Source organism: Brettanomyces bruxellensis, chromosome 9 (genome assembly GCF_011074885.1).
Source record: "Brettanomyces bruxellensis chromosome 9, complete sequence".
In the NCBI taxonomy this organism is placed as follows: domain Eukaryota; kingdom Fungi; phylum Ascomycota; class Pichiomycetes; order Pichiales; family Pichiaceae; genus Brettanomyces; species Brettanomyces bruxellensis.
The window spans coordinates 1,502,942-1,518,219 of record NC_054690.1 but is presented as its reverse complement, the minus strand read 5'-3'; the positions used below and the strand labels follow the sequence as shown (position 1 = coordinate 1,518,219).

The window sequence follows — 15,278 nt, the reverse complement described above, 5'->3', positions numbered from 1 at the left end:
GAAGGAAATTACGTGGTTTATTTTTATTTAGCTGTTCTAATTTAATGTTTTTTATAAAGTTTGCTTTACTTCTTTGTATTGTAGTTCAACCATTCTATTGAATTTATGGTAGATGCTTATACATTACAATAATTTTTGTATTGATATATTTGACGTAGAGAAAACAAATGAAATTAATGCTTGCCTTTGTATTGAAGGGATTCCTCATAAAAGCGTGAAATTGATTTAAAAGGTTAAGCTAAGCGCATGCTCGCCCAAAAGTATGAATTACGCAGTTACAGCCGTTGCATAAAATTCAATTATCTAACTATATTTTGCACGGGAGGGGAGGGGAAAAAAGATAAGTAAGAAAAAAAAAAAAAAACCTGACCGCGCTGACAAAGAATTAAGTAGGGAAGAGCGTTCGTCACTCATTCTCATTGGAGCTGTTATGTAAACATTCAGAATGCATAAGTTGATGATATCATTTTATTTGTGTATTTCAGCTGTCAATTTATAATTTAATAAGCTTGTATACAACAAGAATAAACCTATCGACATGTCGGGTCGCAGAAAAACGATTCTTAAGGTGATCATTTTAGGTGATTCGGGCGTTGGAAAAACGTCTCTTATGCAGCAATTCATTAATGGCAAGTTTTCACAACAGTACAAGGCAACGATCGGAGCAGACTTTCTCCCAAAGGATATGAATATAGATGACAAACAGGTTACTATGCAAATATGGGATACAGCGGGACAAGAAAGATTTCAAAGCTTGGGTGTGGCTTTTTACAGAGGTTCAGATTGCTGTGTATTAGTCTTTGATGTTACAAACAGCAAATCATTCGAGAACCTACAAAATTGGAGAGATGAATTCCTTATTCAGGCAAACATAAAGGATCCAGACAGTTTTCCATTTGTTGTGATTGGAAATAAAATAGACGTGGACGAGAGCAAGCGTGTCGTGAGTGTTAAAAAAGCACAGGCATTGTGTGCTAGTTTGGGTAATATTCCATATTTCGAGACGAGTGCAAAGGAGGCAGTGAACGTTGAACAGGCATTTGATGTTGTTGCGAGATGTGCTCTACAACAAGAAGAAAGCTTAGAGTACAGTGACGATTATACGGATGCTGTGAATATTCATGTTGACGGTGATAATAGCACGTGTGGATGCTAAAGCGAGGAAATTCATACTATGTACCATCATTTAACGCTCTTGCAACGAGGTTATTGGCAGTATTAAGGGGATTGTATGATGCCTTTAGTGAATCCTCATGATATTTGCGTATGATACTACCGAACATTCTTTTGAACAGGTGAATGAGGAAGGGTACGGGAAGAAAAAAAATAAAGAATTCGGGAGCGAAAGTTCATATCTCTGATTAATAGTGCTCTTTTTTTTTTCATTTGATAATTTCGAATTACACGCATTTAATCTTTTAAACTTTTGGGAGTTTTAGTACGTAATTAGAGGTGGCATCGTGAAGTTTGAGAAACCTTGATAAGATACAGTTGAGCGACCCGGTGTAGTAGTAGTCAATCGTCACTCACACTCTCACACCCGTGCACACATTTGATTTGTAATGTGCGAGCACAGGTAGGGGGAGGGAGAGGGAGAGAGCGAGAGAAAAAAATAGAAGATAACGAATAGCGAGAAAAAAAAAAAAAAAAAACTTAAAACACAACGGGCGTCAAATAGCGAAGTCAGACAAAAATGTCTCACTTAATACTGTTGACTTGTTTGTTGTTGTGCTAAGTTCTTGGACTTCTTTTGTCTTCTCTTTCTTCAGGTGCGATCTTTGCATTCTTCACATAGTTTGAATAGCCAAATCGGTCATTATGACGTCCCCACGTGCGTATTCTCAAGGAAGACGAGACCCTGAAAGCAACAAGGGCAAAGGCGTCAATTTGAACGTTGTGCTGACGTGCCCCGAGTGTAAGGTTTATCCTCCGGAGTTGATAGAGCGTCACAGTGATGGTGATATCGTGTGTGCACTATGCGGATTGGTTTTGAGTGATCATTTAATTGATTCAAGGTCCGAATGGCGTACATTTAATAACGATGACCAGAACGGTGACGACCCATCTCGTGTTGGTGAAGCCTCTGCTTCCGTTTTGGATTCTGACCAGCTTTCTACGGTTATTTCAAATAGCCAGGAAGGTGGCCGAGTTGCAAGGGAGCTTAATAGAACTCAGGGTAAGTCTGTTGCAGATAAGAAAGATCACGCCTTACAGACTGCGTATGCCAAGATTAGTCAGATGTGCGATGGTTACCAGCTTCCAAAAGTTGTCCAAGACGGCGCAAAGGAAGTTTACAAGCTTGTGTACGATGATAAGATGTTGAGGGGTAAGTCTCAGGAGAGTATCATGGCTGCTGCTATTTTCTTAGGCTGTAGAAAAGCCAGTGTTCCACGTTCGTTTAAGGAGATTTGGGCGTTGACTAATGTTCCCCGGAAGGAGATTGGCAAGACTTTCAAAGTCATCAACCAGATTATCCGGAAGAAGAACGCTGAGCACGGTGGCTTGATCACCTATCAAAATGATAACATCGCAACTACGCAGACCAACCCAGAGGATTTGGTCGGCCGTTTCTGTTCGCATCTTGGTCTCACGCCACAAATTACCAGTTCTGCAAGGCATATTGCTCGTAAGTTGAGGGAGGTTGGTGTTTTGGAGGGTCGTTCACCAACAACCATTGCGGCTACTGTCATATACTTTGCCACGCTTCTTTTCAAGCAGCACATATCATTGCAAAGAATATCTGAGAAGACGGGTGTCTCCGAGGGAACCATTAAATCTTCTTATAAACAACTTTGCACTGCAAAAGAGCAACTGGTCGATCCAAGCTGGATCGAATCAGGCAAAGTGAACACCGATGTTTTGCCTGCTAAGAAGACGGGCGAGGTCGCAAACTAACTGATAAATGTGACGAGAGGGATGTTCACGGGTTCACTCTTGTTTCATTCCGGTTGGACTGGTTATTAGGGGTCTAGGGGGGAAAGTGTTGATGTTACAGGAAGTTAAAAAAAGAGAGGTAAAATTGAGTGCTTTTTTGGATGAAGGGTACTGTGAATGTAGCCACACCATTAAATCAACATTTTTGGAACTGTTCCAATGTATTTGTTGGGTTAATTATGCTTTATTTTGTTTTGTTTGTTCAAAGATGAGGAATATAAGCTCTCGTTCATTGTTTAACTGATGAGACAACATTTCAGATTGTTTGACGGAGTCATCTTTTTATTTGTGAATGATGGGGCTCACACTTTTGGGATGCAAAGCACCAATTACCTCTTATATAATAGTTTATTAGTGTACAGAAAATGGGGGGAAAAATATAATGACTACGATATAAACTGTATCTGAAAAATTGCAGGCTTTATTGTGCGGACTGTTAAGTGTAAACAGTCCCCTATGTACAAGCTTATAATGACATGAAGAGAAAATTATAAATAATGGAAAAGCAGGCGCTTATTTTTCCTTGCTCTGCTCTTTCTTTCTGTGATCCTCTATCAATTTCTTTTGGACGTTAGGAAGAACAGGCTGGTACTCCTTGAACTCCATGGTAAATTCACCCTTACCCTGAGTAGAGGCACGTAATTTCGAGGCGAAACCAAACAAATTACTCAATGAACAGTCAGAGATCAAGTTGAATTCATCCGCATGGTTCTCTGTGTCATGAATAATACCTTGCAATTTGTTAATCAGACCAATACAAGCACCTTGGAATTCGATAGGTGCAGTGATCACAACATTCATGATTGGTTCTAAGATAACAGGCTGTGATTTGTTGAATGCTTCAGTAAATGCATAATGGGTGGCAGTTCTGAAAGCTAACTCCGAAGAATCAACTGGATGGGTAGCGCCATCATCTATAATCATATTCACACCAAGAACCTTAGCTCCAATAAGAGGGCCCCTCTCACAACAATCATCGAAACCTTTATTACAAGCCATCAAGAACTTTTCACTAATTTTACCACCAACAATCTTGGTTTGGAAGAAGTTCTTGAACTTCAAATCCTCACTTGGCTTAACACCAAGATCCTCTGGGTCTGCTAAACAAGTTGCTTTCATGTTACCCATAACTTTAGCATACTGACCAGCACCACCTGTTTGCTTTTTATGAGTGTAATCAAATGGTGAAGAGCCCAATATGGATTCTCTGTAGGCAACTCTTGGACGACCAACCTTGCATGAAACATTATACTCTCTACGCATCCTCTCAATATAGATTTCCAAGTGTAACTCACCCATACCACTGATAATTGTCTCCTTTGAATCTTTGTCATAATGAACTCTGAATGTAGGATCCTCTTTCTGGAATCTATTCACAGCTTTCGAGAAATTTGCAGCATCTTTCGTCTCTGGCTTAATAGCAAGTGACACAACTGCTTCAGGCACAAACATCGAAGTCATAGTATAGTTAACCTTACCATCAGTAAACGTATCACCAGAAGAACAGTCAATACCGAAAGTGGCACAAATTTCACCTGCAGCAACTTCATCGGTATCTTCCATCTCATCTGAATGCATTCTAACCAAACGTGCAACCTTCACTCTCTTACCAGACTTCACATGTGTTATTAGTTGGCCCTTCTTGACCTTACCCTGGTAAATTCTCATGTAAGTCAACTGACCGTATTTACCTTCCTCAAGCTTGAAGGCAAGAGCAACTGTTGGCCTTTCCGCAGATGGAATTAAAGAAACAGGTTCTTCATCATGATCCACATCAAGCGCCTTATTCACAACTTCAGATGGATTGGGAAGATAATCACAAACCGCATCGAGGACAGGTTGAATACCCTTGTTAGCCAATGCAGAACCCATCAGGACAGGAGTGAATGTTCTGGCAATGGTAGCTGCACGAATAGCATTCTTTATTTGATCAGTCGTTGGTTCTACTTCATCAATGACACATTCGGCAATAGTATCATCGACATCAGCCAAGGTCTCAATTAGAGTCTTTCTTTTTTGTTCGACCGTGTCTTTTAGATCGACGGGAATATCCTTGGTGATTCGTAACTTTTCACCTTGTGAGCCTTCAAAGTAAATGGCTTGGCGATCTATAATGTTGACAACACCTTTGAATTCCTTTTCTAAACCAATAGGCACCTGAATAGCAGCAGCAGCAATGTGAAGCTTTTTGTTGATCTGTTCAACAGCCCTCCAAGGATTTGCACCCATTCTATCCATTTTATTGATGAATGTTATTCTTGGGACATTGTATCTCTTCATTTGTCTATCAACAGTCACAGTCTGCGACTGAACACCAGAAACAGCACAAACAATCAGCACAGCACCATCCAAAACTCTTAACGCTCTTTCCACTTCGATGGTGAAGTCGATGTGACCTGGTGTATCAATTAAGTTCATACGATAATTGTCCCCATCTTTATCCCACGTACAATAGGTGGCGGCAGATTGAATAGTAATACCCTTTTCACGTTCTAAATCCATACTATCCATCTTTGCACCAACACCATCTCTTCCTCGGACATCATGAATAGCTTTAATTCTACCGGTATAGTACAAGACACGCTCTGTAAAAGTAGTCTTACCTGAATCAATGTGTGCGGAGATACCTATGTTTCTTATTTTTGACAAACGCTCATTATCCACTGCAGTCAAATCTTTATTTAATTCCTTCAACTCCTCTTTTTCCTCTCCATAATCCTTTGCATAGCAAGTTGAATGAAATAGACGAGCTCTCTGTAAATTTATAGTTCTGGTTGCCGTAAGAGCAACTGCTGAAGCAGCAATCACTGGTCGGCTGTAGTTGACAAGAGTACGAAGCCCCAAAGCCTGTGGTAATCTTGCAAAGATCATTTTGAAGCCAATCCTTAGTGAAAGATGAATGAGAAAGAGAAATAGTTGGGGTATCGTGGAGATTTTAGTATCGGGGAAGATAACTTTAAAGTTCGAAATTTACGTGCTGCGGGTAAAAAAAAAAAAAAATTTCGAGGGAAGTAAAAAAAGAATCCGTCGTTTCTCCAATCACATTGTCTCATTTGCACAGCTTACACGTGACTCAAGCCTCTTGTAACGGCTAAATGAGTACAATTCTACCGTGCAACGGGACTACAGCCAGAAATACTATTATGCATACGTCTAAACGAGAACTAAAATACTTGAACAATTTCTTTCTAGAATATATGTATTTGGAATACAGTACATCTTTTTCGTTCCCCCAAATTTTAAAAAATTCCAGCTAGGGCAAAAATGCCAGCTATAAATGACACTAAAAGGGAGGATGAATTATCTGAAAGCCCATTGACAACAGCACCTGCGGACGAAGAAGAAGAAGAAGGGGCAGTACTCAACTTTGAGGTTGATGAAGATGCAGTAGTACTAGTTTCGTCAGCCTGGACAGTTGAGTCACCATAATCAGAATAAGAATAATAATCATTATCGGTGGCATTGAAACAAGAAAGAGCTTCTTCGGTGACCTTAAAAACTGAATCTTCAACAAATTTAATATCTGCACAGGCATAATGAGTCTCATTATCATTGTTATCTTCCAAAGCCATATATTCTAATTGGATAGTGGCCACATCACCGGAGTTTACTGAAGAAGGTTGATCGGGCATATAAAAGCACGTATGTCCTATACTTATTTCATTTGTGACATTACCATTGGCCCATTCATCAAAATCAGAGTTCTCAGTTGGGTCTTTTTTATATGAGATTTTGAGTGACACCGACCATGCCTTTTGAGATTTTGCAACCAATGCAACAAATCCATTGTCAAGAGGAAAATCAGTTCTATTTTGAATATCAGAATATGATCCACATGGTGCTGTAGTTTCTGCTTCTTCAGACCACTCTCTATCACTTGGGTACAACATGGCAATTTCACCCATTGAGTTTGCATACTCTGAACCATGCTCTAAAGCAACGGCTAGGCCTGAAGTTGCAAATAAACTTAGTTTAAGAAAAGAAAATTTCATACTGCTGGAGGGGCTCTTAGAATTTCGAAAAGCTGGATACTCTTTCTTTATTTTGGCAATGCAACAGGCAACTTGGGGGGAAAAATTAATGTAACCAGTGAGCGGACGTATTTGAACGAGATTTCATCTCCTTTTAAATCAAATATGTTGGTCATTCCCAGATTCCCCGGTATTCCTACTTTCATCGATCATATCGGATTTTTCATGGCAATCCTGTATTCTTTTCTGTGCGCGCCTGGTATTCCTATGAGAAAGGAGTGAAGAAAAGTCAAAAAAGGAAGCCGCACCAATTTTTTTTGGAATAACTGAACAATAAGCTATAGCCATATGTACTAGGTATCATTTTACCGGCTTTCATAATGTTTTGTCAAATTAAAAGAAAACAGAAAGGTGCCGATTTCTTTCTCAAATACTTTTTGAATATACAAAAAGCAAAAATCCATAAAGCCAATGGCACACCGTGAATATGATAAAGTTTAAGGATAATTTACAGAATCTTAAAAATGATGTAAGTGTTTCTCCTCTTTGTTCAATATCATGAAACCACCTCCTTCCCGGTTCCGGGGATGTCAGTTTAGAATCTGGCAAAGTACCATTTTCATTTGCATTAAAACTCAGAAATATTTTCTCTGTCATACCTAACAATATTAGACAACAAATGAAATAGAGGACGAAATGAGCACAGTAACCTAACGTGATAATACTGTATCCGAAGTAATAATTATTACAAAGCACATCTGTACTTCTATACTTGGCGCTTATTTTCTCTTCTAAAGTGGTGTTTGAAATTGAAAACAGTCCGGAAATAGACTCAAGTATGTATTCTTCATCATCGTCATGGGCGGACTCTTCTAAAGGGAAAGTAGCTTCTGCAGGATTCACGTATGAAAATAAATAAAAGGGCAAGTGCATTAAAAAAAGGCCACCCAAAGCAGCTGAAAAAAGGATGAAATTTAGATCCTTTATCAACAGCAAAAAAACTAAAATTTCCACTTTTGATGAAAGATCAATTAGATGCTCCTTACAAATATCGATTTGGTTGATTTCATCATGGGTTCCACTATTGAAATTTGAAATGCAAGATCCACCTTGGCCAAATAAGAAACCATAATTCGTTAAAAGTATCATACTTTCTCTATTTGATTTAATAAAGGAGGTTGTACCAGACTTGTTGAAAGGATATCCCCCGTTACTTAAACTATTTATGCTCTTTTTTCCAAAAAGAAAGAGGACCATATCTTCAAATTTGAAACTAAACTTAATGTACTCATATCTAGCGTCGTCAAAGAGACTACTACTTAGATATACTTTCTCAGGTGTAATTATTCCTTTTGGCTTGCATTTTAATCCAAGAAATTCAGTTTCGCAATGCAAATAAAGCGTTCCATTTTCAAAAAATACTGGCCCGATGTATGACATATCTAGTTGTGGATAGGGATGCTCTATTTTAGTTATTCCGCCATTCATGTTTCTTGAACTATAATTCGTATCATCAGGTAGAAAAAACAGTCTAAATGCCCTGAAATTACTCAAAGTTCCCTTTATATTTGGCATTTCCATTTTGACCGAAAATGTTCCTGAGTCTTGCATATAGTTGGCATACAGTAGCATTCCTCCCGAAAGAAGAAGCAGAACTTCAGTTAATAGACCTTTAAACAAGGCCAACTTCACATTCATTCAAAAATTGTTAAAACTTGTGTTTAGCAGACACTTTTTCATAAATATGAGTTGGCATAAACCTGGAAAGGCCAGGATAATTTTTGAAGAAATAAGAAGGGATTTCACTACTTTTTAGCGCCGTGAAATTTAGACAATTCACAAGAAAATGAAGACAAAATGAGTCCTCGATACCAACCCGGAAGGGGGAAAAAATCCCCGCTTTACAAAGTCTACTAAAGTAACTCAAATTAAAATTTCCGGATTATGGAAAAAAAATGACAGAGAAAGTAGATCAATGTTAAAGGCGATTACTTACCATACACTGTTGATTCAGAACATCTACAACGCATCAATAGAAACTCCATTCTTATCTGCGATGCAAATAACTAGACCATTTCCATCACTTCCAATTGTGCACCAAAGCAAACCGGCATCCCTAAGTGTTATAGTCTTCAAGCTGAGAATGTCACCAGTCGAAATTACTTGGAAAACTTCCAAAACGTTTGGCGAACCATGAGAGTAGAATAAAGATCCATTATCATCAGCACATCCAAGGTAGCCATCCTGATCCAACGGAGTCAATAATGGAACGTGATTGAAAGCAGTAAGATTAGTGAACTCGATCATGAAAAGACCCTGCTCCAAATTGATGGCTAAATTTTTAGATGTTAGCATGTAGTGATCAAAGCTTGAAAGGTTTATGGTTTGGGATTTCCATGATAAAGAATCGTTTTCCTTCACTGCATCTACCGAATCAATCGATTCGAGGGCAAGTGCTGCACTGGTCAAAACAGCAAATCCAAGCTGCTTTCCAAATGCAGTAAAACGGGCACAAAGAAGTTCACCCTTATTTTTGTAATTAGAAGAGTGCACTGATGTAAATGAAGTGTTCTGTTTTGATATTTTTAAAATTTGGACAGTGTTGTTAAACGCAAGAAGAACATCATCAGTTTCATTAATATCAATGCTCTTTAAATTGTCGCTCACACCTTTGAAAGTAAAAATTGGCTTGGAATCCTTCTTAGATGAATTAATCAAAAACACCAACACTTCTGCTTTGCCTGCCACCACTAAATAATCTGAATTTGCATCAACGTCAACAAGGTCAACAAAATCTTCGGGACATGAGTAAATCCGATCAACAACACAATTCTCTGGCTGATTTTCAATGTCAACGTAGCACTGAACTTTATTGGCATTTTTATCAAAACAATAAAGTTTTCCTCTTATCAATTTACCGTAATTCGGAGTTACTGACATACCTAACTTCTTTCCATGAGCCAGGTTTAAAGTGGCATCATTCTTGTCTCTTTTCATTACTTTAAATGGCTTTATGGTATGAACTTTTCCGGAATTACCTATTTCTTCTCCTATAATAGTATTTGTTTCTGTGTCTGATGTCGGTGCCTCATCTTTAAACTGTGCGTGATTTTTAGTTCGCAGAGAAGATCTATCCAGGGGAATTTCCATATCTAAATAATCTTCATTTTGCGGGGAATTAAGTAAAGAATCGCCATTTGTTGTGGGAGATCCAATTTCAATATTTGGATTTGCATTATTAAAAAATGACCTCTTATCTAGTTGAAGTGGGTCCTCCATCACCACATTTGGTGATTTTAAAAGATACATTATTTCGCTTGTAGCGGACTTCAAGAATTTCCGTGCTTCTAGGAGCTTCTTCAAATCAATCGTGTTTATTTCTGCAAGATCATTCAGATCATCCTTTTTCTCGGTGTTTTCTTTTTCATGCTTCCTTCCAATAGATATACTTCTAAGAAGCTTTCCACTTGAACTTCGAGATAGTTCACTGTTTCCATTGCTCTCATACTTCGAGAGCTTCTCTTGCAATTTTTCTACCTGAAGATTCAATTTTTCATTTTTGAGTTTAAGGGCATTCCGCTCACTTTCTAGCTCGACGATTTTAAGTTTCAAAGATGATCTTTCCAAGTCACTTTGCATTCGATTCCGTTCTGCTAGCGTGAATTGTGACTGGAGATATTGCATTATTCCCGGAAGAGTATATTCCTTCCGCTGCTTTTGAGGTTCTCCATCTCTAATTGGCTCGCTCATTTTGTTTGTAAAATTCTATAACAAGATTAGGACAGAGGCTTTTTAAAAGCTATGTATGAGTCGCAATGTTATCAATCCTTGCTTTGAGCTTTCTAAATCTATGTATTCCTTTTCCAGGATAAAAGAATTTTACCCCAATCAATTAAATAAACAAAAACTTCTAATCTTTAATTAAATTTTGCTATGCGTATGACAACAAGATTGAAATCTAAAAAAAACGCACAAATCTAGCCTTGTTATTTTGATGTGTTTTACACCTGGAGATGTATGTAATTTTGTTTACACAATAGATTCGCTGCCAGAAAATTAATAATTTCTTCATTTCGCTATTCTGAACAATTAATTCTTCAGAATCAGGATCAAGAAAAGGGATAGACGCGTCGACAATCCAACCTACAGAACTTGAAAACAAAAAGTATGTTTCATTAAAAAGCGTATGTACAAGGACTTTGAATATATATGCTTGAAACCCATCAGAGGTATGGACGATTTAAGGCGCTTCTCGGTTAGCTACAGGGTTGTTTCATTAGTATTTAGACAACTTCCCTTATGTGGGATCATATAATTGGCTGCTTCAATGAATTGCGGCTCGTTTTCTTCTAGTTTCAAGATTGGCGTATCTACCCATTGCAATAAATGAAAATTAAAAATTGCTTCAGCATACTCATCATTCTTCAACTTTGAAATGTCAAAATCCTCTATTTCAAAGCTTTTAGCACGGTCATTCAAAGCATGAATGTCTTTTTTGTTGATGAGAGATTGACCAACCCCCATCATTGACTCTTTGTAATATATTCTGGTTAATATCGACCAGTTTTTGAAATATGGACACTTTAACATACATTTAGCGAGCTCAACGTAACACCTATATATTTTCAAGCTTAGGCCATAATGACTTCGGAAATAATTGATGGTCGCAATTGCAAAGTATGGCTGCATTCTATCAACAGCAAAGTACTTGACCATCGTGATCAAACTATTAAAGTCAACACGTTTGATCCGACCACCTGGACCTGCAAAACTGTCAAGCAATTCAAAAGCCTTCTGGGCATTATCATCTTCTAATTCAATCTGTACGAATGTGGTCAATAAATGTTTGTCTAAATGTAATTTCTCTTTTTCGAGCAGTGTCAATAGCTCTTCCACGGGGGTACCTTTATATTTATGTAGGAAACGAAGATATTCCACAAAAATTGGCTTCATCGATATTTCCAATTCTTTCATTTTATCGTAAAATGGCAGTTTTTCTTCATCAAGAAATTCAAACATGATGTACCACGTTGTAGAATCTGGAATGATATCAAAGATCTTCATTTGATTTAGATATGTCTTAAATAGGTCATTTTTATAAGGTGATTTCATACTCTTGATGACAGAAAGTATACAATTAAAAGTGTTGACATCGGGCTTTATATGCTTACCGACCATCTGAAACAATATGGTTCTAACCATTGCAAAATTATACTCCACGGAGAAAAATCTCACAATAATATTAAATGATTTGATGTTAACAAGTGTCTGAGAATCGATAATCTCTCGGTAAATGTTCGAGATGGCCCTGGAAAGCTTTCTGTTCGCATTGAAATTCATCTCATTGACTAGTTTAATGTACTGATCTAATTTAACTGGACTTAAACCATCTGGTGGTCTCGGCAATTTCGTTCGAGTTCGTTTTTTTCGAATTAAAGCTGTAGTATCATAGTCTGACTCTGGAACCGAGTTGAATGATTTGAAATCGACAAGGTTGTAGAACATACTCACAATACTTTTTTCAGATTTTGGGTCTATATCTGCAGAATTTAAGTTATTAATTTTTTGTTCTTGGCTTATGCTGCATGCCAAATTCTCTAATCGCCGCTGATCTTTAAAATAAGTACGACTGTCATCCAAAAGCTTCTCTTGGTTTGATTTTTCTAATTTCCCGTTTGCACTCAAACTTCCTTCATCTGTATTATTATTTGTAACGATTAAACGCTTGACGATTAGCTTTCTAGGTGCAATGACTTTTCGTACCAGTAATCCAAGGCATCTGGATGATTGGCTATATGAATACATAGGTGTATGCTTTCAAATTATTTTCGTAATTCGTTAATTTCGAAAACACAAACCATGCAACTTGGTTTCTTGATGTTATGCATAAAAAGGAAAGAACAAATGTTGAATGGCTGGATGGGAATATTTAAAAGATTTTGAAGTTTGTGCTAGAAGAGTATCCAACTGTTATTACGAAAAGTATCACATTATCAAAATATTATTGAAAAATATTGGTGATAAAAAAAAGATCGGAGGTGGTGGTGCCTCTGGAGTTTCGTTATAGGTAATTGACGCGCGTGAAGAATCTAAATGTAGTATTTACGATTTTAATAAGGATACCCATAAAAACTTACTTGAAGAATAAGCGTAAATACAACAGATAAAGATGACGAAAGAAGATACACTCACCCAGTTAGATAGGAACAGTGTGCAACTTATAATTCTACCAAGCCAGAATTTGCAAACCGCGTCTTTTTCAAAGGTTTCCTTAGAAGGAAAAGATTACTTGATATCAAAACCGGAGCAAACCTTATTAGCTTTAAACAAGACTGATTTTAAAGATAGTTATGATACAAAGCAGAAACTCACTAAAGCATTGGAACCATTGAAATCGGTGTTGATTTCGTCAATGCCGAATAAGACAAAGGATGAACCTTGCCTAATAGTCGGTCAGAAACCAGAGATATACGTTGCAACCCCCTTTAATGTGATTTATTTTGTATTATCATATTGTGTTAATATTTTAAAGAGGGAGAAACAGCGAATGCTTCCATATGATGATTTACTTGAAAGATTAGAGGATTCAAACTCCATTAAAGAACTAATCAGATTGAAAATACCGTTCGAAAACTCCCTAAAGCTAATATGCGACACGGTTCAAGAGAACGACGAGACATTTTACAAAGTGTCTATCAAAAAGATAACTGCATTTTTGAAGGGCCGTGTTGACCGGATTGTGAACAATTTCCCAGATACATTAAACTCACGTATACAACGAAATATAGGGGGTAATATCCAGCAAGACCAGTTACATTTTACCGATGAAATTATGGAACTTTCCAGGGTGAAATGCGCTATCTGTCTTCTATCATCGTATGTTGATAAATTTTATTTAGATGATCTCATGAAGAGCTATGACTTCACTGCTCTCGATAAGTACTTGGAAGAATACCAAAAAGTAGAGGAGGGAAACAGGATAGCGGAAGAAAATCTCAGAGCACTAAATCAGAAGGTAGCACATGGTGCAAAATCCAGAAAGAGGAAGCATTCAGCCAAGAAGGTGAAGCCAGTGAAGAAGGTTGAAATAGGCCGTGGCGCTTTGGATATGTTTTTCAAAAGAAAGTGATAGATAAGTGACGATACATTAAAATGAGACACAGAACTAATTAAAGGAAGATTTCAAGTTTTACATTCCACCTTCATCAAACAAAAATAGTTATTTACAGCATTTATAGATCAGGTACACAATATCTAGTTTTTAGAATCAAGGATTTTCTTTGGAGCTTTATCAGCGTCAATAACCTTCTTAGCCAAAGTGTTACTGTCTATATTCTTGTAGATTCCCATTCCAGCTGCGATAAACTGCGAGAAGTTGTCCAAGTTGGAAGGAAGAATAACGGTGTTCGTCTCCTTTGCCAATTTTCCGAATGCCTCCACATATTTTTCAGCAATTCTGAGTGAAACGGCATCCTTACCACCTTTGTTATCAGTAATGGCCTTTGCAATTTTCTTAATAGCAGCTGAATCAGCATCAGCTTTCATAGTAACTGCTTCAGCAGAACCTTTTGCCCAGTTGACGCGCTTTCTCATCTCACCCTCAGACTTTAACACCTCCGTCTGCTTATGTGCCTCCGAAATATTGATCTCACTCTGTCTTCTACCCTCAGACTCAAGAATTATTGCCCTTTTCTGCCTGTCCTTCTCAACAACTTGATTCATCGAATCAACAACATTGACAGGAGGTCTGATGTCTCTAATTTCATATCTCATAACCTGGATACCCCAATCCTGGGCAGCCTCATTTATTGCAGTTGTAATATGTGAATTCAACGTGGTCCTTTCACGGAGACATAAATCCAAGGACATCTGACCTATTTCGGACCGCATCGTAGTCTGTGCCATTTGGACAATTGCATATTGGGCATCCTCAACACCATATGATGCCTTATAAGGATCCACAACCCTATAATATAAAACGCCATCCATATCCAAAGTAACATTATCCGATGTAATAGCACTTTGTGAAGGAATTTCAAGTGCAACTTCCTTTAACGACTGAACATATCTAACCTTATCAAGGAATGGAACCAGTATTGCTAAACCAGGTTTTAAAACCTTGTTAAATTTTCCCATTCTTTCCACGATCCATGCTTCTTGCTGGGGGACAAACTTCACAATTGTATTCATAGGTAAGCTTGTTCTATTGAAAAAGTTCAATCCACCTCTTTGCTGGTTAGATGAATATAACCTAATTGCATTTGACAAAAGTGAAGTTCTTCTTACTAGAGGAAGGCATGCTCTCCTAAGAGTTGCAGCTGAAGTAAATGTGGCCAACATTTTCAATCACTGCAAACTGTACTATTGATTTTA

The 15,278-nt window shown here is 37.7% G+C and overlaps 8 protein-coding genes across 8 annotated transcripts; 3 read left to right on the top strand and 5 right to left on the bottom strand.

The window, feature by feature from the left end:
- Window positions 1-538: 538 nt before the first annotated feature.
- On the top strand, window positions 539-1,156 carry BRETT_002524 (uncharacterized protein; the record flags this gene model as incomplete). Its single annotated transcript, XM_041281049.1, has 1 exon — window positions 539-1,156. One exon carries the CDS (start codon window positions 539-541, stop codon window positions 1,154-1,156), a length of 618 nt encoding a protein of 205 aa, XP_041138840.1.
- A 662-nt stretch (window positions 1,157-1,818) lies between these two features.
- BRETT_002523 (uncharacterized protein) lies at window positions 1,819-2,895 on the top strand (the record flags this gene model as incomplete). Its single annotated transcript, XM_041281048.1, has 1 exon — window positions 1,819-2,895. The coding sequence occupies one exon, from the start codon at window positions 1,819-1,821 to the stop codon at window positions 2,893-2,895; it is 1,077 nt and encodes a 358-aa protein (XP_041138839.1).
- A 552-nt stretch (window positions 2,896-3,447) lies between these two features.
- On the bottom strand, window positions 3,448-5,805 carry MEF1 (Elongation factor G, mitochondrial; the record flags this gene model as incomplete). Its single annotated transcript, XM_041281047.1, has 1 exon — window positions 3,448-5,805. The coding sequence occupies one exon, from the start codon at window positions 5,803-5,805 to the stop codon at window positions 3,448-3,450; it is 2,358 nt and encodes a 785-aa protein (XP_041138838.1).
- A 368-nt stretch (window positions 5,806-6,173) lies between these two features.
- Window positions 6,174-6,926, bottom strand: BRETT_002521 (uncharacterized protein; the record flags this gene model as incomplete). The annotated part of the gene is made up of 1 exon (XM_041281046.1): window positions 6,174-6,926. The coding sequence occupies one exon, from the start codon at window positions 6,924-6,926 to the stop codon at window positions 6,174-6,176; it is 753 nt and encodes a 250-aa protein (XP_041138837.1).
- Window positions 6,927-8,924: 1,998 nt separating this feature from the next.
- On the bottom strand, window positions 8,925-10,655 carry BRETT_002520 (uncharacterized protein; the record flags this gene model as incomplete). Its single annotated transcript, XM_041281045.1, has 1 exon — window positions 8,925-10,655. One exon carries the CDS (start codon window positions 10,653-10,655, stop codon window positions 8,925-8,927), a length of 1,731 nt encoding a protein of 576 aa, XP_041138836.1.
- Window positions 10,656-11,165: 510 nt separating this feature from the next.
- BRETT_002519 (uncharacterized protein) lies at window positions 11,166-12,710 on the bottom strand (the record flags this gene model as incomplete). Its single annotated transcript, XM_041281044.1, has 1 exon — window positions 11,166-12,710. The coding sequence occupies one exon, from the start codon at window positions 12,708-12,710 to the stop codon at window positions 11,166-11,168; it is 1,545 nt and encodes a 514-aa protein (XP_041138835.1).
- A 364-nt stretch (window positions 12,711-13,074) lies between these two features.
- BRETT_002518 (uncharacterized protein) lies at window positions 13,075-14,034 on the top strand (the record flags this gene model as incomplete). Its single annotated transcript, XM_041281043.1, has 1 exon — window positions 13,075-14,034. The coding sequence occupies one exon, from the start codon at window positions 13,075-13,077 to the stop codon at window positions 14,032-14,034; it is 960 nt and encodes a 319-aa protein (XP_041138834.1).
- A 125-nt stretch (window positions 14,035-14,159) lies between these two features.
- On the bottom strand, window positions 14,160-15,245 carry BRETT_002517 (uncharacterized protein; the record flags this gene model as incomplete). Its single annotated transcript, XM_041281042.1, has 1 exon — window positions 14,160-15,245. One exon carries the CDS (start codon window positions 15,243-15,245, stop codon window positions 14,160-14,162), a length of 1,086 nt encoding a protein of 361 aa, XP_041138833.1.
- Between the last annotated feature and the right edge of the window lie 33 nt (window positions 15,246-15,278).